The sequence below is a fragment of the Anolis carolinensis genome, chromosome 5 (genome assembly GCF_035594765.1).
Source record: "Anolis carolinensis isolate JA03-04 chromosome 5, rAnoCar3.1.pri, whole genome shotgun sequence".
NCBI lineage: Eukaryota > Metazoa > Chordata > Lepidosauria > Squamata > Dactyloidae > Anolis > Anolis carolinensis.
In genome coordinates, this window is record NC_085845.1 from 108,429,467 (window position 1) to 108,453,986 (window position 24,520).

A 24,520-nucleotide genomic window follows, 5' to 3' on the forward strand; every position below is an offset into this window, starting at 1 on the left:
CTCTTCATCTTCCGCCAGTCCAAGTTCGCCCCTGCTTCTTCCTCCTCCTCCTCTTCGTCCTACAAGCGCTCACCCCTCTCCCCAGATTCCCACCACTGGAAGGGAGATATAATCCTGAAGGAGTTAGCATGGGAAAAAGGTGTCTCCACAGAAGCATTCTCAGCAATCCTTTTCACAAAAAGCGACATTTTTCAAAACCCAATTCACATGGGGACAGAAAGTGGGGTGGCGCAACCCACTGCAGTGCCACGGAAGAAACCACCTTCAGACCACAAAAAAAAATGTTCCCAGTTTTTAATCCTGTCATATACTCAATCCTGTCATATCCTGTCAAGGCCTGAGTGATCTAAGAAGGCTCAGGACCATTACAGGTTGAGCATCCCTTATCCAGAATTCCAAAATCTGAAATACTCCAAAATCCAAAACTGTCCATGTGAGTGGCTGTAGTTGATAACTCTGCTTTCTGATGGCGCTGCAATATACTTCATGCACAAATATTTCTTACAAATACTGTGAATAAAATTATTGTCAGGCGATGTGTATACAATGCATACGAAACATAAACAAATTACATGTTTAGAATTGGGTCCATCTTCTAGATAACTCATATAAATACAGATATTCCAAAATGGAAAACACTTTCTGGTTTCAAGCATTTCGGATAAGGGAGACTCAAGCTGTCCTTTCTAATACAGTGTTCCCTCACTTATCGCAGAGTTTAGGTTCCAGGACCACCCGCAATAAGTGAAAATCTGCGAAGTAGGGATGTTATATTTATTTAAATATTTATACATTATTTTAGTAGTTATACACTATTTTAAGTCTTTATCACCCAATCGTGTGTTGATGAATCACCTCCTTCTCCTCCTGTTGCCACTAGGGCTCCTTTGGCTTCTCCTTCCTCCCTTTCTTAGGCTGTAAATTGTAATTTTTTATGATTTATAATAGTCTTTTAGAGTTTATCGAAAAACTGTGAAACAGTGAATCTGCAAAAAGTGAACCGCGAAGTAGTGAGGGAACGCTGTATCTGGTGTTCTATTTTCCCACTAGATAGTCAGGGTGTTTCAAAAAGATGGACCCGATTTGAAACTGCTCTCTCCAACCACGAATCACCCATGAATAAAATTCTTACTACTTCAAAGGCTGGGGCATAAACTTTAAAAGGATTACCATCTGATGCCCCTCCAAGGGAACAAACAGCCCCTGGCCTCAGCCATTCCCAACATGGTGACCCTGCAACATACGACCCATTTGTGGAGTTATTATATTTGTTTCTGGCTCAAAATGGCTAGTAAAACATAATAACTCCTTAAACCCTTTCTAACATTTTGTGTAACTACCTCACATCACCATCATGAAATACTGCAAAATGTACTGCTTTGAGAATGGGTCCATCCTGTGGATAAGTTTTTGTCATTGTTCTCAGATCTGTACTGCTATTTCGCAGTAGGATTCCCACTTTCAATGGGCGTACCTCAATAAGACAGTCCCTAAGTTACAAGTATTCGAATTAAAAATGACTCACAGTTAAGAACGGGGGTGAGACAACATGAAGTGAGAGAAAAATTCCTCTAGGAAGGGAAAAGTCCATACTTTCCATACTAAGTCACATTTTCCAAAATCCAATTGTCATAGAGACAGAAAGTGAGGTGAAATTTTATGAACAGGGGCACAGATAGGAAAAAAACACCTCAGGGGTGTTATCCCCTTGTACAAATCTGCCTGTGCACTGAGATCTTCAGGAGTGGCCCTTCTCAGTCCGGTTGGTGGGAACGAGAGGGCCTTCTCTCTTGGTGGCTGCCCCTCAACACTGGAACTCCCTGCCCAAGAAAGGCAGAATGGACCCCTCCCTGCTGTCCTTCAAGCAGTAGACTAAAACCTTTTTATTCAAGCAGGCTTTTAAAGAAGGTTTTCAAGATCATGTCAGGGGATAATGTGGTTTTATATTTTTTATGGATTTGATCTGAATTGTTTTAATATGCAAGATGTTTAATGCTGTTTTAATTTTTGTATATTTATATATTTGAAATTGCATGCTGATCTTTTTATGTTAAGCCGCTTTGGGTCTCCTGCAGGAGATAAAGTGAGGCATAAATAAATATAACAATAATAATCCCTTCCCTATGCTAGTCAATGTATGTGTGTGTGTGTGTGTGTGTGTGTGTGTGTGTGTATGTATATATATGTGTGTGTGTGTGTGTGTGTGTGTGTGTGTGTGTGTGTATATATATATATATATATATATATATATATATCTGTGTGTGTGTGTGTGTGGTTGGAGTTATACTTTTAAAAATGTACCAGTTTCAACTGACATACAAATTCAACTTCAGAACAAAAATCCTATTGTCAAAGGGACAGAAAGTGAGGTTAACTCTTCTGAACACGGACACAGAGAGCAAAATAAACACCATATGAGTGTTATCCCTTCTCTATGCTATCCTTTTGGACTTCATCAAAAGGAGTATAGTGTCTAGATCGAGGGAAGTCATGGTACCTTTGTATTTTGCTTTGGCTAGACCTCACCTGGAATACTATGTCCAATTCTGGGCACCACTGTTCAAAAAAAGATATTAATAAGATCGAAGGTGTCCAGAGGAGAGCAATTAAAATGATCAAAGGTCTAGCAGAGACCATGTCCTATGAGGAGAAGCTATTTAGCCTGCAGAAGAGAAAGTTGCAAGGAGACATGATAGCCATGTAGAAATATGTGAAAGGATGTCATAAGGAAGAGGGAGCAGGCTTATTTTCTGCTGCCCTTCAAATGGGCCCTTTCCACACAGCTGCATAAAATCCCACATTATCTGCATTGAACTGGGTTACATGGCAATGTGGACTCAGATAACCCAGTAAAAAAGCAGACATTGTGGATTATCTGCCTTGATATTCTGGGTTATATGACTGTGTGGAAGGGCCCTAGAACTAGGAGCAATGGGTTCAAATTACAGGAAAGAAGATTCCACCTGAATATTAGGAAAAACATGAGGTCTGTTCAACAGTGGAACTCTCTGCCTCGGCACGTGGTCCTTCCTTGGAAGCTTTTAAAAAGAGGCTGGATAGCCATCTGCTGGGAGTGCTTTGATTGTGATTTTCCTGCACAGCAGGGGGTTGGACTAGATGGCTCATGTGGTCTCTTCCAACTCTTTGTTTGGTTGTCTGTCCCGCTGGGGAGATGAGGCAGGGTATAAATAAAGTTTATTATTATCATATGATTCAAAGCATATGTGTGTGTGTGTGTGTGTGTGTTATCCCTTCTCTATGCTATCAAAAGTTTAGGGAACATAAAGGATTGGAAAGGGATAACACGCACACACATACACATATATGGTAAAGGTAAACGTTTTCCCCTCGACATTAAGTCTAGTTGTGTCTGACTTTGGGGGTTGGTGCTAATCTCCATTTCTAAGCGGAAAAGCCGGTGTTGTCCGTAGACACCTCCAAGGTCATGTGGCCGGCATGACTGCATGGAGCACCATTACCTTCCCACCAGGTGTTGATTTACTCACATTTGCATGATTTCGAATTGCTAGGTTGGCAGAAGCTGGGGCTAATGGTAAGAACTCAACACAAAATATCTGTTTTGAACTAGGTTATCTGAGGGCCCTTCCACATAGCCACATAACCAGAATATCAAAGCAGAGCACCGTATAACCTAGAATATCAAAGTGGATCTTCCATAATATCTACTTTGAACAGGATTATCTAAATCCACACTGCCATATAACCCAGTTTAAAGAAGGTAATGTGGGATTTTATACAGCTGTGTGGAAGGGGCCACAGATTCAACTTCAGAAGAAGCCTGTGTTAGACGAGGTTACACTCCCCCTGAAGATGCAGGTTCACAGCTTGGGAGTGATCCTGGATTCACCGTTGAGCCTGGAACCCCAGGTCTCAGTAGTGACCAGGAGAGCTGGTCCACACTCTGGTTACATCTTGCATCAATTACTGCAACACACTATGTGGGGCTGCCTTTGAAGACTGTTCAGAAGATTCAACTAGTACAACGGGCAGCAGCCAGGTTGCTCACCGGCGCGGCATACAGAGAGCATACCACCCCTCTGCTACGTCAGCTCCACTGGCTGCCAATTTGCTTCTGAGCTCAATTCAAAGTGCTGGCTTTCACCTACAAAGCCCTAAGCGGTTCTGGCCCAGTATACCTGTCCGAATGTATCTCCCTCTACGAATCACCTCTGAGTCAAATAGTGTCTGGGGAGGCCCTGCTCTTGGTCCCACCTCCTTCGCAAACGCAGTTGGTGGGGATGAGAGATGGGGCCTCTTGGTTGTGGAACTACATCCCAAGTGATATTAGGTCAATCTGGCTTTCAGAGAGTTAAAACCTGGCTTTGGGAACATGCCTTTGAGAAGTAGTTGTGTAATACGTTTACTTGAAATCGTGCAATTGACTGTGGATTGGCCTTAATAAGCTTTTTGGATGCTGTGTCTTAATATTGGCTTGTATTTAAATGCTACCTTGCGGACCCAGAGGTGCCCGGGTAATTTGAAAAAGGCCTTGTTTGTTTTTGGGTGTTAAGTAACATCAGTTTGGTGATAAGGTTAGGTAAGTTTTTCCCCTGAAATTAAGTCCAGTCGTGTCCAACTCTGGGGGTTGGCACTCATCTCCATTTCTAAGCTGAAGAGCCGGCGTTGTCCATAGACGCCTCCAAGGTCATGTGGTCAGCATGACTGCATGGAGCGCTGTGACCTTCCCGCCAGAGCAGTACCTATTGATCTACTCACATTTGCATGTTTTCAAAGTGCTAGGTTGGCAGAAGCTGGGGCTAACAGAGGGGGTTCACTCCACTTCCCAGATTTGAACCTGCGACCTTTCGGTCTGCAAATTCAGCAGCTCAGCAGTTTAACACGCTGCTCTATGTCTTAGAAAATAACTCGGTCTTTGCTTTTTATGAATGCTCCCATTAGAAAATGCATAAGGATGTGGGTGAACTACAGTTCCCAAATATCTTGGGTCAATCCTCCCCTAACCCAACCTGTATTCACTGTTGGCCATGTTAGGTCTGTGTGCCAAGTTTGATCCAGATCCATCATTGGTCGGGTTCAGAGGGCTCACGGAACACAGGTGAATATAATTCACTTCACTTCACTTTATTTCTTAATTAGTCGCTCTCCACCAGAGTGCTCCGAGCGACTTACAATTTAAATTCCCAGAGTTATATCCCCAAAGTCCACCAGTATTCCCAATTGGCCATGTTGGATTTGTGTGCCAAGGTTGGTCCAGATCCATCATCAGATGGGTTCAGTGTTCTCTGAATACAGGTGAACTATACCTCCTGGATGCCAAGGTCAATCACCCCAAACCCTGAAGGTATGCAAAGTTGGCTGTGTTGGGTCTGTGTGCCAAGTTAGTTCCAGGTCTATTGTTGGTGGGATTCTGGGTGCTCTTAGATTGCAGTGAACTATACATCCCAGTCCCTACAACTCCTCTAAATCTTGGTGAATTCTCTCCAGACCTCTCCTGTATGTTTGTTCAGTTGTTGATGAAGTCCTGTTTGCTGTGTGCCAAAGGAAAGGGTAGGATAGGGTTAAGGGAGAGGCAGTGGGCAGGGTCATGCAAATGGAGGGGGAAAGGAGCACTGGGATGTGCACGCTGTAACCTGTAATGTCCTGGGAGGGAGTGACTTGGTGGCTCCTCAGAACTGGGAACTAGAGCCTTTTTGTGGAGGCCGGAGCTTGTCTGTGTGAGCGGACACCTGTGCCACATACACATTTTCACTTTTATTATGTGGATAGATAGATAGATGTTTTTATGTATGTTTATTTTAATTTTAATGTAACTTTCTCATGTTTTATGCTGTAGGCACTATGTTGTGCCTAAGCCGCCTTGAGTGCCCCCCAGGAGTTGAGAAAGGTGGGATAGAAATATGGTAAATAAATAATAAATAAACCTCCAGAACCTACCTTGCTCGTACGAGGGTTGAATGAAAAGTAATGCCTCCACCTTCGTTACTTGGTGTTTGGGTGGGAATTTTTTAATAAATCAAATGCAGAAATAATCTTTAGAATGTGCTCTTTAACTACAGTAGAGTCTCACTTATCCAACATTCTGGATTATCCAACGCATTTTTGTAGTCAATGTTTTCAATATATCATGATATTTTGGTGCTAAATTCGTAAATACAGTAATTACAACATAGCATTAATGCGTAATGAACTACTTTTTCTGTCAAGTTTGTTGTATAACATGATGTTTTGGTGCTTAATTTGTAAAATCATAACCTATTTTGATGTTTAATAGGCTTTTTCTTAATCTCTCCTTATTATCCAACATATTCGCTTATCCAACATTCTGCCGGCCCGTTTATGTTGGATAAGTGAGACTCTACTGTACCACTATTCACTTTTCCACATAATCACCAGACAATTGGATATATTTCTGCCAACAATAAACAAGTTTTCTGAAGCCGTCATGTCCAACTCTTTGTCACGTAAGTCAGATGTTTCCACCTCAACATCTTTAAACTTACTCACCCAGTACTCACATCAAGACAATCACCTTAAACTGCTTGAATTCTCTGATGAATCTCCTTTGGGGTGACACCTTCTGCTGTCAAGAATTCAATAACTGCACGTTGTTTAAGTCGCATTGACCTACGGTCTGCGCAGGATTCCATACTTTGCACTTTAACAACACAACCGTACAATGCTAAGGCTTCCCGCCAAATGGAACTGTAGAGGAGAGTCTACAGTACCTACCACATTCCAGTACTGCCATCTGTTGAGGAGTTACGAAGGTGGAGGCATTACTTTTCATTCAACCCTCGTAACTTGGGTACTGCTTGGACACTGCTGTGAGAGGGGGTCCCTCCCTTCCTGTACGGAGGACGGCCTTCTCCTAAGTGGAGGGCCAAGGAGGAGCGACAGGTTGTGCCCTCCTCCTGCCCTCCTTGAGGCTTTTCAATGAGGCCAAAAGTCCCCTCAGCGACAGCCCTGTAAAAGCATACTGCGCGCGCCTCCCAAGAGAAACCTCGCCTGTTGGCACGAGACTGAAGCGTCCCAGTGGGCACGCGCCCTTGCTCCTTTCCTGCTGTGGGCGGGGGACCCTCCTGGCCACTCGGGGTAAAAGGGTGGCAAAGCGAGGGCTTTTTTTTCCTGCGGGAGGGAAGGGGGGAGCCAATCAGGACATGCCTCGCGCTGGCTGTTGTTACGCAATAGGCCGCCCCCGCTGTCCTGCGCCCACCTGTCCGCGAGGAAGTTTCCCCGCGCGCGCGCTTGCTCGCTCGCTCTCTCGCGCACAACTCTCCCCGACCCACCTTGGTGAGCTGGGCGATCTTCTTGCACATCTTGGAGTGCATTTCCCGGCCGCCTTCGTCGCAAGTGCCGTCCGCCCCCGGAGGAGCTGGAGACGCGGGCGACGCGCTTGCGGCTGAAGCCATGATGCTGGCGGGAGAGCCTTCCTCCTCCTCGGCAGACCGCCGCCGCCAGCTTCGCCGCCGCCGGGCGCGGAGGCTCCTTCCATGAGCCGAAAGGGGAGGGAAAACTTCGCTCCGGCGGCGAGGAGGCGGGCGCAGAGAGAGGGAGAGAGAGAGTACCTGCCTGGGCTCCCCCTCCTGCCGGAGACTCCTCCTCCTCTTCCTCTGTCCAAATGGGGCCGGAAGGGGGAAAATGCCTTGGGGAACAACAACAACTACCGTACCACCACGCCGATACCAAGATGTATTAGCGAACATAACCGGGTCATTCCATGCCAAGTGGTCTTAAACCTTCCCACCATCATGTTCTCAAATTTTGTTCAAATTTTAGCTGTAGCGCCAGTCAGATGTTAAACTAAGTTTCCCAAAAATGTGAGGTCTCTGAGTGCAACAGTTGCTGATCTAGAGCAGGGGTCCTCAAACTTTTTAAGCAGAGTCCACAATCCTGCAGACTGTTGAGGGGCCGAATTATCATTTGAAAAAAAAATCCAACAAATTCTTATGCACACTGCAAATGTCTTATTTGTAATGCAAAACAATAAGAACAACAACAATGAAAGAACAATACAATATTTAAAAATGAAATTTTTTTAATCAACATAAGCCTATCAGGATTTCAGTGGGAAGTGTGGGCCTGCTTCTAGCCAGTGAAATAGTCAAGTTAATTAGGATTGTTGTTGTTGTGTGCCTTCAAGTCATATCAGACTTTGGGCGAGCCTAAGTCAAAAATTATTTATTTATTCATTTACTACATTTATTTACTACATTTATATCCCACCCTTCTCACCCTGAAGGGGACTTGGAGCAGCTGTATGTACAATATATTATATTATTAGCATAGCACAATATTAGCATTATATAGCATCATATTGAACTACACCACTATACTGTAATATTATATGTAATATATAACATATAATTAATATTATTATATGGTATTATTAGTATTATTCTGTATAACATGATAATATTTTTATCAATATTATATGTATATACAATATATTATATTATTAAAACTGATATAAAAATATTATATTATAAAACTGAGGGCAGGGGCCAGGTAAATGACCCCCGGGCCTTAGTTTGGGGACCCCTGATCTAGAGCCTCTTATCTGAAGGTTAGTCAGTCAGGATGGGCGTGACATTAAGAAAATGCCATTTTGGGGGGGGGGGGGGAATCTAATAAAATTGAAACTAAATGTATAAGAAGGGCTAGTAAATTGAAATCTTGTACAGCAGTGGTTCTCAATCTTCCTAATGCCCTGACCCCTTAATACAGTTCTTCATGTTGTGGTGACCCCCCCCCCCCCAACCATAAAATTATTTTCGTTGCTGCTTCATAACTATAATTTCGCTGCTGTTATTAATTGTATTGTAAATATCTGATATGCAGGATGGAATTTCATTTACAGTAGAGTCTCACTTATCCAACACTCGCTTATCTAACGTTCTGGATTATCTAACGCATGGCCGTGCTGTGGCGCAGGCTGTTGAGCAGCTGCTGTAATAAATCACTCTGACCATGAGGTCATGAGTTTGAGGCCAGCCCGTGGCAGGGTGAGCACCCGTCAATTAAAAATAAAATATAGCCTCTGCTCGTTGCTGACCTAGCAACCCGAAAGATAGTTGTTGGGTTATCTAAGCAATCATGCATGCATTTTCAATGTGGGATGGTTTATGTAGTTAGTTATGTCTGTTGCTTAGTAACATGAGCCAAGATGCATTCCAGAGTTGAAGCCACCATTTAAGGGTTTTGCATATGAAATGGGAAATGGGTGTATCCTTTCTGGGGACACACAGGAAGTGATGTACAGATGCCTCTTCCTGTCTCTTCCTCTTTGCTCCTGACCATGCCATGCTGATGTTCCTGTCTGTTAAGAGATATGTAGTTTCCTGAACTGTTTTTCTTTGGAACTAAGATGTTTTTGCCTGTATGACCATCATCATACAAGATTGTGAGTAAACATTTTTTGCTATTTTATTTGATGTCTCTGATGCTTATTTTATGCGCATGACTTTTTAAAGGGAAAGGGAGGCTGGATATTTTGTCTTACTGTTTAATTTCTTTTTACCTCTGCTCTGCTACGTCTTCTGCATTTTTACTGCTCTGCACGAATGTTTAACCATATTGGAATCATAATCTTAACAGGTTTTGAAAATATTTTCCTATTAAGTTGCATCTATCAAGTAGGAAATAAGGTACCACTTATAAAAAAAGTGGGGAGGCAAGTTTAACTAATTTACAACTGGAATGAGGAAGTGAGGAAGTGCCATCAGAGTGGATGATGAAGCAGCTGCTCCCCCCTGTGGACAGAATCGAACATCCCCTCAGGAGAAGGTTAACTTGCCTCTGTGTCTGTCTGTCTCTGTCTGTCTGTCTCTGTCTCGGTTCGATGTGTTTATGGGCATTGAATGTTTGCCCTGTATGTGTATAATGTGATCCGCCCTGAGTCCCCTTCGGGGTGAGAAGGGCAAAATATAAATACTGTAAATGAAATAAAATGAAATTTTTTGTAGTCAATGTTTTCAATATATCGTGATATTTTGGTGCTAAATTCGTAAATACAATAATTACTATATAGTATTACTGCATATTGAACTACTTTTTCTGTCAAATTTGTTGTATAACATGATGTTTTGGTGCTTAATTTGTAAAATCATAACCTAATTTGATGTTTAATAGGCTTTTCCTTAATCTCTCCTTATTATCCAACATATTCGCTTATCCAACGTTCAGCCAGCCCGTTTACGTTGGATAAGTGAGACTCTACTGTACTTGACCAAATTTGGGACAAATACCCCATATTTCCAAATGTGAATACTGGTGAGGTTGGGAGAACTGATTTTATTTATTTACAGTATTTATATTCCACCCTTCTCACCCCGAAGGGGACTCAGGGCGGATTACAATGTACGCATATAATGGCAAACATTCAATGCCATATAAACACAGAGACAGAGACGCAAATGTGATTTAATGTTCTCCAGATTCCAGCTTCCTGAGGGGATGCTCGATTCCGGCCACGGGGAGCAGCTGCTTCGTCATCCACTGTGGCATCTTGATGGATACTTCCTCATTCCAAACAGGAGCTGGACGAGTTTTATGGTGTAAATTACAGTAGAGTCTCACTTATCCAACATTCTGGATTATCCAACGCATTTTTGTAGTCAATGTTTTCAATATATCATGATATTTTGGTGCTAAATTCGTAAATACAGTAATTACAACATAGCATTAATGCGTAATGAACTACTTTTTCTGTCAAGTTTGTTGTATAACATGATGTTTTGGTGCTTAATTTGTAAAATCATAACCTATTTTGATGTTTAATAGGCTTTTTCTTAATCTCTCCTTATTATCCAACATATTCGCTTATCCAACATTCTGCCGGCCCGTTTATGTTGGATAAGTGAGACTCTACTGTAGTTAAATTTGCCTCCCCGTAGAGCGGTACCTAAATTCCTACTTTATAGCTGCAACTATCTTTCGGTTGCTTAGGTCAACAACAAACGGGCTATTTTTTATTTTAAATGTCGGGTGCTCACCCCAACACGGGCTGGCCTCAAGACCTCTTAGTCAGAGTGATTTATTGCAGCTGGCTACTTAACCAGCTGTGTCACAGCCCGGCCCTTTTTGTAATGTGGGAGTTGTAGTTGTTGGGATTTATAGTTCACCGACAACCAAAGAGCATTCTGAACTCCACCAAGGATGGAATTGAACTGATCTTGGCACACAGAACTCCCATGACCAACTGAAAATACTGGAAGGGTTTGGTGGGCATTGGCCTTGAGTTTGGGAGTTGTAGTTCACCTTCATCCAGACAGCACTGTGGACTCAAACAATGATGGATCTGGACCAAACTTGGCACAAATACTCAATATGCCCAAATCTGAACACTGGCGGAGTTTGGGGAAAATAGACCTTGACATTTGGGAGTTGTAGTTGTAAGATTTATAGTTCACCTACAATGAAAGAGGTCCTTGAACCTCATCAATGATAGAATTGAGCTTTTGGTGGGAGGATTCACCATGTTTCCAAAAAGGAAGAGAAAGACAGGCAGAGAGATATGCAACCTTTTCTCCCAAAGGGGTTCCTAAGACCATCAGAAATACAGTGTTCCCTCACTACTTCGCGGTTCGCTTTTCGCCGATTTGCTGTTTCATGGTTTTTCAATAAACTCTAAAAGAATATTATAAATCATAAAAATTACAATTTACAGCCTCAGGAAGAGAAGAAGGAGAAGCTGAAGGGAGAGAAATGGAGCCCAAGTGGCAACGGGAAGAGAAGGAGGCAATTTATCAACACACGATTGATTGATAAAGACGTAAATAGTGTAGAACTACTAAAATAATGTTTAAATATTAAAATAAATATAGTGTCCCTACTTCGCGGATTTTCACGTATTGTGGGTGGTTCTGGAACATAACCCCAGCAATAAGTGAGGGAACACTGTGTTTTCTGAAGGTTTTTGGCAACCCTCTGACACCCCCTCACACCCCCCCCCCCCCGGGGTCCTGATCCCCAAGTTGAGAAACGCTGCTGAACAGTTTTTCTGCTAATTCCAATGAAAGTATTTTTAATTCATTTTTACTGAAGATAAAATAATAAAGAACGAGAAAGGAAAAAAAGGGAATAGCAGATGCTGTCGTTTCTTTTACAGTGAAAGCGGTAGAACAATTCGATTATAGGATAGTATAAATGAGAGCAAAAGGAGGAAGCACCGTGGGGGAAAAGTGGGGGGGGGGGGAATGCAGTTCTTATTTTTCTTCTTCTTTATATAAAACTGGCTATACCAAAAAGAAAGAAGGGGAGAAAGGGGAAAGGGAAGCAAAAAAAAGGGGGAGAGGAGGAGGGAAAAAACTAGAGGAATGCGACAAACAAGGGCAGTTGTTGACTTCCAATCTCTTCCTCTTGGGATAGATCTCTAATAATCTTCCTCCATTACAGAGTCCTCTCTTGTTAATTTATGTTTAATCAAATGAAAATTTTGCTATTGTCTGAGTTTATATATTCTTTCAAACATGTCCAGTCTGTTTTATTAATTGGAGCAACTTGGTAATTTTTAGAAGGTATGTTAAAATATCCATGTTCATAATATCCATGATTATTATAATCAAATCTTCCATACTGGGTGTTTCTTTGATTTTCCATTTTTTTGCATATTCTATTCTAGCTGCCGTTGTAAAATATGTGAATAATTTATCTTGATTTTTATTAAATGTTTAATCTGTTATACCTAATAAAAAGTATTCTGGTTTCATTGGAAATGTTAATTTTTTTTATACTTTTGTGTATATTTTTCAAAACGTATTTGCTTCTTTGCACATTCACCACATATGGTAAAAAGTACCTATATGTTTTTCACATTTCCAACAGTTCGGTTGTATATTCTTATAACATTTCGCCAGTTTATTTGGGGTCATATACCACCTGTACTGGATCTTGTACCAAGTAATTGAAAGGAATTTTAACATTAGGTAAAGGTAAAAGTTTTCCCCTTATATTAAGTCTAGTCGTGTCTGACTCTGGAGGTTGGTGCTAATCTCCATTTCTAAACCGAAGAGCTGGCGTTGTCCTTAGATACCGCCAAGGTCATGTGGCCGGCATGACTGCATGGAACGCCGCTACATTCCCGCCGAAGCGGTACCTATTGAAGCAGAGACGGCAAGACTCATTACCCAAAGGGAGAAAGAGAAGACAGTTCTGAAGGATGATCCTTTCACAAACTCTTAAGAGTGGAAGGAGAAAATATTACAGTACTTAAAATCAAATAGGATCACATTTCTGCGAGAATGCTCATTGTCAACCCAGAAATGCCAATGGTCTCCTCTTTCCCATTTTAACAAGGCTTTGAGAATGGAAGAGCTGAAGATGTGTCATTCAAGAACAGTGCTGCACACTTATCACCACATTGAACAGAACGTATTTTTGAATTAATTCCTTTTAAATCAGCTTGCTTAGGATTGCTTTACCAGACCCTAAAGGAATGCCTAACACTGGAGAATGTGAAAATCCATACCTTATTTTCATATGCAATACAAACCCTCATACTGAATCGTTCCACTTTTGCTCTGTAATTGAGATGGTTGTGCATTCTTTAAGCTGTTTTAAATAATCGTTTTGCTATGTTTCAATCTTGTAATTTGTTTTGTGCTTTAATTGTACATCAAACTGATGTTTTTAGGGCTTGTCCCCATGTGAGCCGCCCTGAGTCCCTTTGGGGAGATGAAGACAAGTTATAAGAAAATTATTATTATTATCATTATTATTGACACAACGACGTTGTATGACACAGCAATCAGGATAGATATGCTGGATTTCGTTTCACAAAACCACAAATCGAACACTTCCCAAGTGTCTAGGACTGTGTGATGTATTTTCGGATGATGCGTGCAGATCCCAGCAGGGTGGCCTTTTGCAGTTGGCAGATCGTAATTTTGTCAATGTCTATTGTTTCCAAATGCCAGCTGAGATCTTTTGGCACGGCACCCAGTGTGCCCATCACCACCGGGACCACCTGCACTGGTTTCTGCCAGAGTCTTTGAAGTTCAATCTTGAGGTCCTGATAGCAGCTGAGTTTTTCTTGTTGTTTTTCATCAATGCGACTGTCACCTGGGATGGCAACATCAATTATCCAAACCTTGTTCTTTTCCACAACTGTGATGTCTGGTGTGTTGTGTTCCAGAACTTTGTCAGTCTGGATTCAGAAGTCCCACAGTATCTTTGCGTGCTCATTTTCCAATACTTTTGCAGGTTTGTGATCCCACCAGTTCTTTGCTGCTGGGAGGTGGTACTTGAGGCATAAGTTCCAATGAATCATTTGGGCCACATAGTTGTGCCTCTGTTTGTAGTCTGTCTGTGCGATTTTCTTACACAGCTAAGGATATGATCAATGGTTTCATCAGTTTCCTTGCACAGCCTGCATTTTGGGTCATCAGCTGATTTTTTGATCTTGGCCTTAATTGCATTTGTTTATTTTTATAATAATAATAATAATAATAATAATAATAATAATAATAATAATAATAATTATTATTATTATTATTATTATTATTATATTCAAAACCATTCCACAATCCTATACAGCCATTTCAAAGCAGAGGGATCTGTAAAAGGTACTATCCAGACCTTAATGTGAGAGACACAATTTTAAAATAACTGAGTGGATTTTTCTGTGGAAGGACTGTCAACTGACTTCTCTAGTAATAAAAACAAACATGGTAATCCCCATCTTTCTTCATTTCAGTAGCATAACATGAGGGATTTGTTATTGTTGATCTTAACTGGGAGCTCTTGCCAACCACCCAAAGGGCTAATAGCAGTCTATTCTAGTCTATGAGCTACTCCATCCTTTACTCTTTAATCCCAGTACAAGCTGGCAGCTGTGGTTCTCACTGGTGATAAGTGCTGAATCCACACCTGTAAAACGATTCCTCCTTATTTTGGTTCAGATTCTGGTTGAACACACAATGTTCCTCCAGTCTGGAGTGAAAACACTTCTTTTAAATGCCTGGGCCCTTTCATGCAGTTTTAAAAAATCTTTTTACTCTGCAGTTTCAAAGAGGGTGGAGCGGGGTTTTTTTACACATATGTCTTGTACCACAAATTGAGATTGGGATGGAATTTGGGGTGATGTTAGTTGGCGGTTGAAACAGGATGGTGGATGTTCAGCTTGGCACCCTCATCCAGCAAGTGTGGTGTTGTCATTTTCTTTTACGTTCAGTTTATGTATGCTTGCCGAGGATGTGTGTCTCACATTTTATTTATCTCAGTGGGAATTTAATGCTAGATTTTAGTAAGCTGTCTTGGATCAGGTTGTACTTCTACACCCACTACTTGAAGGAAAGTGAAATTCATTGTCACGGGCATTCATTCTCAGCTGCAAAGAAGACGCGAGTGCCTAACGTATATAACTTACTGTTCATTATCAATACAGTTTTATACATTCCTAACCAGAAGTAAGTCCAATTGAGTCCAGTGGTACTTACTCACAGGTAAGAGGACAGGCGCTTAAAGACTTCATAGGGAATAAATTCCTTTTGATCCAGCAGGAAATAAAAGAAACATGGGGATGATTGGGATGTCATTGGATTGGAGCTGATAGGATTACAAACTAGCTACTCCATTCTGTAAGATTTTTTAAAATGTTCTGTTAATCTTGAGAGAAGATCCTGTGGGAAATTTTAAATCTTGTGATCTAAACTGAATGAGGAAGTGTTTAATTTTCCAGACAGATAGATGTATTTATATACATATACATGAGATGGAGAGGTTGTGAGGTTTCAGAGCAGATCAAGGAAATCATCTATAAACTATCCCATGGGTGTGCATATAAGTGATAAGAATGACAGGAAAACAAGAAACCTAATTGGTTTATATGGATATGTGTGTGTGTGTGTGTGTGTGTGTATACACACACACACTAGCTTAGGTACCTGGCGATACCCAGGTTATTTGAAAAGGACATTGTTTGTTTTTGGATGTTAGGTAATATCAATGTGGGCATATGTTACACTATGCCTTAGAAAACCCAAGTCTTTCCTGTTGTTTTTTTTAAATGAATGCTCACATTAGAAAATGCATAAGGATGTGGGTGAACTACAATTCCCAAAAATCTTGGGTCAGTCCTCCCAAAACTCCCCCAGTATTCACAGTTGGCCATATTGGGTCTGCGTGCCAAGTTTGGTCCAGATCTGACGTTGGCTGGGTTCAGTGTTTTCTGAACACTGGTGAACTGTAACTCCCAAATGACAAATTCAATCACCCCCAAACCATGCCAATATACAAAATTGGCCATGTTGGGTCTGTGTGTCAACTTTGGTCCAGATCCATCATTGGTGGGGTTCAGAGGGCTCAGTGAATACAGGTGAACTATAACTCCCAGAGATAAAAGTCAATAACCTCCAAAGTCCACCAGTATTCCCAGTTGGCCATGTTGAATTGTGTGCCAAGTTTGATTCAGATCCGTCATCAGATGGGTTCAGTGTTCTCTGAATATGGGTGAAATACAGTAGAGTCTCACTTATCCAAGCTAAACGGGCCGGCAGAAGCTTGGATAAGCGAATATCTTGGATAATAAGGAGGGATTAAGGAAAAGCCTATTAAACATCAAATTAGGTTATGATTTTACAAATTAAGCACCAAAACTTCATGTTATACAACAAATTTGACAGAAAAAATAGTTCAATACACAGTAATGTTATGTTGTAATTACTGTATGAATTTAGCACCAAAATATCATGATATATTGAAAACATTGACTACAAAAATGGCTTGGATTATCCAGAGGCTTGGATAAGCGAGGCTTGGATAAGTGAGACTCTACTGTATAACTCTTGGATGTCAAGGTAAATCACCCCTAAACCCTGCCAGTATGCAAATTTGGCCATGTTGGGTGTGTGTTAATTCCAGGACCATTGTTGGTGCGATGCAGAATGCTCTTAGATTGCAGGTGAACTATACATCCCAGTCCCTACAACTCCTATAAATCATGGTGAATTCTCCCCAAACCTCTCCAGTATATTCAGTTGCTGATCCATTCCTCTGTTTGCTGTGTGCCATAGGAAAGGGTTGAGAGAGAAAGTGGGCAGGGTCATGCAAATGGTGAGAGAAAAGAACACTGGGATGTACTTGTTGGAACCTGCAATGTCCTGGGAGGGGGTGACTCCACAGCACTGGGAACTATAGCCTGCTTGTGGAGGCCAAAGGCTGTCTGTGAATGGACACACATGCCATATACACACATACAGATTTTTACTTTCATTATATATGTGTGTGTGTGTGTGTGTGTGTGTGTGTGTGTGTGTGTGTGTGTGTGTATGTATGCATGCCATGAGGAAACAAATCACAGCCTCTGTGGTCCTACGACATAAAAAATCTTATCCAGTGGACACATGAACATGGTAGAAATGCTCTTTTGAATCAATATGACTTCAAGATGGGGGTGCTGTGAGGCTTTCAAGAGCAATTTGAGTTCAGATTAAAATTAATGACTGTATGTTAATAGTGAAACTAGGGATGATAGTGTGCACTGGAGCTGGGAAATAGCCCCCATATAGATTCAGCCAAAAACACCTATAAACTCCCTTTAGGCTGCTGTCCTATGTGTCAGGGAACCGGCGTCCTAACTGATTGATGAGTCAGGTCTTACTTCAGCTCATCTGTCAGACCACCAGCGCAATGGGGAAAGTGGCACCGACAAAGAACGACAGCACAGTTGATCTTATCTGCTGAACCCAGCAGCACTAAAGACTTTATTTACAGTAATATTTACAGTGCTAATAACCAAAGCTGTCTGGACACATCTTGCCTCTGCAAGATCAAATCATGGAGTTTCTCCGTCTCTCTCAGAGTCCATTATCAGTATACTGAAGCACCTCCCTGCATTCCACTGCCCATGACATATCTTCCTGTCACATAGCACACAAACGGAAGTCTTGGTCCTTTGCCCTTCTAGCAATCAATCAGGGCTCACTGTAATTAACCTCTTGACTGCTGGAATGCTTGCGGGAACAAATCCACACACTTCCACAGCAACAATAGATTAAACATTTCACTACATATCACAAAAACAGTAACACTATGCACTTTCACTTGGGTCTGTGTTTCAGTGTGAACACTGGACATACTGTTGCAAATCAGCAGCTATCAGACTCGGAGACATAGCTATCATCCAAGTGCAGCCAAATCTCATGCATGTGTCCTGAATCAGAATACACTAGTATAACAACTATCGATTTACTTTGGACTGTGACTTTAAAGCTGAAAGCCTATGTCCATTTATCTGGGAGTGCCACCGAAACCCGCACTTCTGGGTAGACGTCTGTCAGAAATGGTCTGTGCAACTCTGCAGAATGCTGTTTGCTTCCTTCCCTTGATTTATTGCCTGTTTAGTAGAAATACTTTATTTGGTAAAGCCACCTTTCAAACAATATGTATCAAGAAAGAAATAAAAAAAAAACACACAGCAGAAACTCAGGGCAACAAATGTGTCTGTTCTGTCCAGTGTTACTTCATGAGAAATGAGTGATAGGTTAATAGTAAATATTGTGTACAGATAAAAACTGTTGAAATGTATCCAATCACTTCAGTACAGGGCTTGGAAAATTGCATTTTATAGCAAAAATGCATATCCTCTGCACTTTTTCTGTTATTGTAAAATTTGTTGAGATAGATTTGATACTTTTTGGAAACAAATGCCAGATTTATAGATTGCACAATTATCATGTATTGTTTAAAATTACAACAGTTTTCCAAAATTAGAAATGGACATTCAGTCACTTCAGTTTGGTTGTTATGGTGTTATTATTCTGTGCTATCAAGATGGCTTCAACTTATGATGCCCCCAAAATACAATAGCCTGTAGAACGTGGTCTTTTATCACATCTATTTTTCCCCTATCGAGACTTGCTGCTATCCAGTTTTCACGTCCAGACATAGAAAAAAATAATAAGGCATTGATTATGCTGATTTTGATATTCATTGAATTGAAAATCACAGATGACCTTTCAAATTTTAAGTCTGACTTTTAAACTACGTTCTCCATTTTGATTAATGAATGAGAAAAACTTTCTAAATTCTTTCTTTCAGTGTTCTATTTGAACGTTATATACATTTTCTGTGGTCTTTATTTTTATATTCTTATTATTTAGCAACAATCCGGCTTTTCCATTCCCTTCCTTTGTTGTTTTCTGGTAATAATATAGTGTGTTCATATGTTTGGCCAAAAGTAACAGGGAGAAATTTCGGGTTTTCTTTCTCCAGATTTATAGTTATCCCCTCTAATTTGAATTCTGCCAACTGTGTGATATATTCTGCATGTAAATAACATTAAGGATGATAAAATGTAGCCTTAGATTATCTCTTTGCCAACAAAACTTATTCTGTCCCAAAAGTGGTATCTTATCTAGAGTACAGATTAAGCATCAAGAAAAACAAATGATATGACATACTCATATTTTTAGAGAGAACCACAATTTCTCATGATCTACACCAGTGATTCCCAAAGTGGGTGCTACCGCCCCTTGGTGGGCATTGCAGCGATCCAGGGGGGCAGTGATGGCCACAGGTGCATTTGGAGGCAGGGGTGGGGCCTCTTCCCAAGTGCCAGAGACAGAGCTGAGCCCGAGGTGCCTGTTAGGACACAGAGGGTGGAGCTAGAGGAGTGGGCGTGGTTTCTTCCCAAGAGCCCGAGACAGGGCTGAGAATCTATACCTCTCCTGAGAGGCCTTTTAGGACTAAAGGGCAGAGCTAGGGGCGGGGGGCGGGGCCTCTTCCCAAACGAGCAAGTATAAAGTAATATTGAGGCAGGGGGAGTCTTTTATAATATCCCACCACTGCTACCAATATAAAAGAAATGGAGGCAGGGGGCCAATCTTTTTATAATAATAATATCCCACTGCTGCCACCAATATTAAAGAATATCGAGGCGGGGTGGTGGTGGTGGAATCTTTTATATAATATCCCACCTCTGCCACCAATATAAAGGAAATGAGCAAAGCAGGGAGAGGCTAATTATAACAGATTTGCTTTTAAAACTGGTAGCTGCCACCAACCTAAAATGTCTTTAGGATTTTTGTTGTTAAATGTGTCTGCGGCAAACTTCTCCCATTCCCTGCCCACACTGTTTCTACCACTGGCTCCTAAACTGATGTTCATTATGAGGCTTTTCTGTGGTTTTTTATTGTTGTATTGCTGGAACTTTTATTAAGTCTTCTCGATGGAAAATATACACTGTGGAGGCTCTTGAAAGTTGAAAATAGAATAACAATTTATTTTCTTAAAAACAGGTAAATGATTACTTCAGAGAGGTTCATAAGTGTAATTGGTTACAGACGTTCTTCAGCTTAACTTAGTTGTATGTTTCAGATTTACTTCACTTAGTTTCAAACAGTTCCAACTAACCAATGTATTTATTGGTCACAAAACCCTCGTTCTATTTGCTGAGAATAGACACGAGTTCCCCTGGGTTGTTAATTAACTCTAACCTAAAGTCCTTCTATTAACCAGCCCACTAGTGAGAGTCAAGAGATTCAAGCTGCCTGACTTAGCCTGTCAGTTTCCACAGCTTTCAGTTCTCTCTCACACACACACTCCCCCAACTCAAAAACCAAACTGCTCTCTTCAAACCCTCAAACAGAACTCTCTTCTTCAAACCTCAAACCAGAACTGCCTGGAGCTCTTTTTTTCTGCACTCTAAGACTTGGCTCTTCCCATCTGCTCTGGTTGGCCAATCCTAAGAATCTCTCTCTAAGCTCCTCCCCCTTTCTAGCCACACTCAAAATGGCTGTCTGGCATTCCTCAACAAAATGGATGCCTGCCTCACTCACTGTTACCAAGGCTTCATCCCAGGCCTAATAGGTAAGGTTCACTACAGCAAGACAGGCCTGAGCCTCTGTATACCTCCCCTGATGCGCTTATTATAACATGGGGGCGGGGTATAGAGGTTCAGCCCCATCAGGCACTTGGAAAGAGTCTCCTCCTGTAGCCCTGCCTCCTGGTAAGCGCCGCAGGACAGGGATAGAAGCTCAGCCCTGCCTCAGGGCTTGTAACTCTGCCCATCCCAGTCCTGGCTGTCTATTTGTGGCCCCGCCCCCTCCCCCTCCCAGCCCTGCATCTTGGACTAGGGGAGAGGCTCAGCACCACCCTCTTGAGCAGGAGCCATGGCCACCCCTCTAAGCCACGCCCCCTTTACAGGGGGCGCTGAGTAATATTTTTTCTGGAAAGGGGGCGGAAGGCCAAATAAGTTTGGGAACACTGATCTACATAATCAAAGACTTTCCTGTAATCTATAAAACACAGGATATTTTTCCCCTGATATTATTTGGTCCACTCCATCAACAAATACCTGTTTGGAATAGGATCTGAGTTGTCTCTTCCTCTTCAGAATCCATCTTGAAGGTCTGGCATTCCTCATTCCATATCTGCTATAAGTCTTTGTTGTCAAATCTTGAGCATCAGTTTACTACCATAGTGGCTATTGCCAGACAACAAATAAAGGAAGAAAAGAACTGAAACAAAACAGTTTAGATCAATTGTATTAATCTGAACAATTCCATGCTCATTTCTAGCACAATCACAAAGGAGAGGTAGTTACCATTGCCATTAAACACGATATTTTGAGGTGACAGGTCCTGCACACTATAAGACATTATAAATAGGTATTCTATACAATGTTATTATGGTGCTCAAAGTTCCTTAGGAAACATGATCTGCCAAAAGTAGTTTTCTGGGAGGGGTAATGAGAAAGCAATATTTTAATATCCATAATAACCAAACTATATTGTTCACTTAGGGAGAAGGCAGAAATATGGACTTCACACTTTTGAAGATGGCAGGATTGCGCAGCAAAACTATAGCATCAGAGAATAATGCCAGTGAATGCAACAGTGGCCAAAGGAAACAAAAAAGGTCCGCTTATTTGGGAAAGAGATCACTGAAACCTATCATCATCATCGGTGTCGTCGGCGTTGTCATCATCATCATCATCATCTTCATTTACTAACTGGAGTGCCATTCAGGGAGAGAACCATTCCCATGCTGAGGCAGCTCCACTGGCAGCTGGTCTGTTTCAGTGATAAATACCAAGTGCTAGTTATGGCCTCTAAAGCCCTAAATGGCTCGATCCAGACTATTTGACAAACCGCATCTCCCACTGCAGACCAACTTCAACACTGTGGTCATTGGAGAGGCCCTGCTCTCGGTCCCATCCCTGGTGGGAACGAAAGAAAGGACCTTCTCTGTGGCTGCTCCCACCTCTGGAATTCCCTTCCTAAGGAGTTAAAGATGGCCCCCTCCCTCTCCACCTTCAAGAAACAGCTGAAGACATACCTTTGCTTACTGGCTTACAAGGATGAAGAATAGATGGTAATACTACAATTATACCTCTGATTAATCGCTGCCATTTGTATCCGTGTCTTGTTCGCCCCACCAGTTCAAAAGACATCTTGAGCAATGATCAATCTACTTGCCCCCAAGGAACTGGGAAATTGGTGCTTCTCTTTGATGTTTGATGTTTTATTTCATGTCTGATATAAAAGGTTGTGTTTTTAATTTAATTTTAGTTGTTAAATTTGTTTTTATATGTTGGATTGTCAATTTTTGTTATTATGGGTGTGTTGTTATTATGTTCAGGCATTGAATGTCTGCCTTTTATGTTATCCCTCTGGGGAGATAAGTTAGGATAGAAATAAAGATTGTTGTTGTTGTTGTTGTTGTTGTTGTTGTTGTTGTTGTTGTTGTTGTTGTTGTATGACACAGCAAACAGGATAGATATGCTGGATTTTGTATCACAAAATCACAAGTCGAACACTTCCCAAGTGTCTAGGACTGTGTGATGTATTTTCGGATGATGCGTGCAGATCCCAGTAGGGTGGCCTTTTGCAGTTGACAGATCGTAATTTTGTCAATGTCTATTGTTTCCAAATGCCGGCTGAGATCTTTTGGCACGGCACTCAGTGTGCCCATCACCACCGGGACCACATGCAATGGTTTCTGCCAGAGTCTTTGAAGTTCAATCTTGAGGTCCTGATAGCGGCTGAGTTTTTCCTGTTGTTTTTCATCAATGCGACTGTCACCTGGGATGGCGACATCAATGATCCAAACCTTTTTCTTTTCCACAACTGTGATGTCTGTTGTGTTGTGTTCCAGAACTTTGTCAGTCTGGATTCGGAAGTCCCACAGTATCTTTGCGTGCTCATTTTCCAATACTTTTGCAGGTTTGTGATCCCACCAGTTCTTTACTGCTGGGAGGTGGTACTTAAAGCATAAGTTCCAATGAATCATTTGGGCCACATAGTTGTACCTCTGTTTGTAGTCCGTCTGTGCATTTTTCTTACAGCAGCTAAGGATATGATCAATGGTTTCATCGGTTTCCTTGCACAGTCTGCATTTTGGGTCATTAGCTGATTTTTTGATCTTGGCCTTAATTGCATTTGTTCTGATGGCTTGCTCCTGGGCTGCAAGGATCAGGCCTTCTGTCTCCTTCTTCAGGGTCCCATTTGTGAGCCATAGCCAGGTCTTTTCCTTATCAGCTTTTCCTTCAATTTTGTCAAGGAACTTTCCATGCAATGTTTTGTTGTGCCAGCTATTATTATTATTATTATTATTATTATTATTATTATTATTATTATTATTATTATTATTATTATTAGAAAAGCAACAAGATGAGACCACAGCAGACAGTCTGCTGGCTGTTGTATTAGATCACATGTTGGACACTTCCCAAGTGTCTAGGACTGTGTGATGTATCGGCAAATGATGAGTGCAAACCCCAGTAAGGTGGCATTCTGCAGCTGGCAGATTGTAATTTTGTCAGCGCCGATTGTGTTTAAGTGTAGGCCAAGGTCTTTAGGCGCGGCACCCAGTGTGCCGATCACCACTGGGACCACCTTGACTGGTTTGTGCCAGAGTCTTTGTAATTCGAACTTTAAGTGCTCATATCGTGTCAGCTTTTCCAGTTGTTTCTCCTCAATCCTGCTGTCACCTGGGATTGCTAAATCGACAATCCATACTTTGTTTTTTATCAGGATCATGAGGTCAGGAGTATTGTGCTTCAAAACTATGTCTGAAGTCCCAGAGTAGCTTGACGTGTTCATTCTCTGTAACTTTTTCTGGCTTGTGATCCCACTTCTTCTTCTTCTTCTTCTTCTTCTTCTTCTTCTTATTATTATTATTATTATTATTATCATCATCATCCTGTTTTTCCTAGAATCATAGAATCATAGAATAGTAGAGTTGGAAGAGACCTCATGGGCCATCCAGTCCAACCCCCCTGCCAAGAAGCAGGAAATTGCATTCAAAGCACTCCCGACAAATGGCCATCCAGCCTCTGCTTAAAAGACTCCAAAAAAGGAGCCTCCACCACAGTCCAGGGAAGAGAGTTCCACTGCTGAACAGCTCTCACAGTGAGGAAGTTCTTCCTGATGTTCCGGTGGAATCTCCTTTCCTGTAGTTTGAAGCCATTGTTCCGCATCCTAATCTGCAGGGCAGCAGAAAACAAACTTGCTCCCTCCTCCCTATGACTTCTCTTCACGTATTTGTACATGACTATCATGTCTCCTCTCAGCCTTCTCTTCTGCAGGCTAAACATGCC

At 41.6% G+C, this 24,520-nt stretch overlaps 1 protein-coding gene across 5 annotated transcripts in view; it reads right to left on the reverse strand.

Moving 5' to 3' along the window:
* fam184b (family with sequence similarity 184 member B) overlaps window positions 1-7,573 on the reverse strand; it is a 103,683-nt gene extending 96,110 nt beyond the window's left edge. For all 5 annotated transcript variants that reach the window (XM_008111303.3, XM_008111302.3, XM_008111301.3 and 2 more), the window contains exon 1: window positions 7,269-7,573. In XM_008111303.3, the coding sequence (XP_008109510.3) occupies window positions 7,269-7,391 (123 nt within the window). In that variant the 5' untranslated portion in view covers window positions 7,392-7,573. The remainder of the gene's footprint in view (window positions 1-7,268) is intronic.
* Window positions 7,574-24,520: the final 16,947 nt, after the last annotated feature.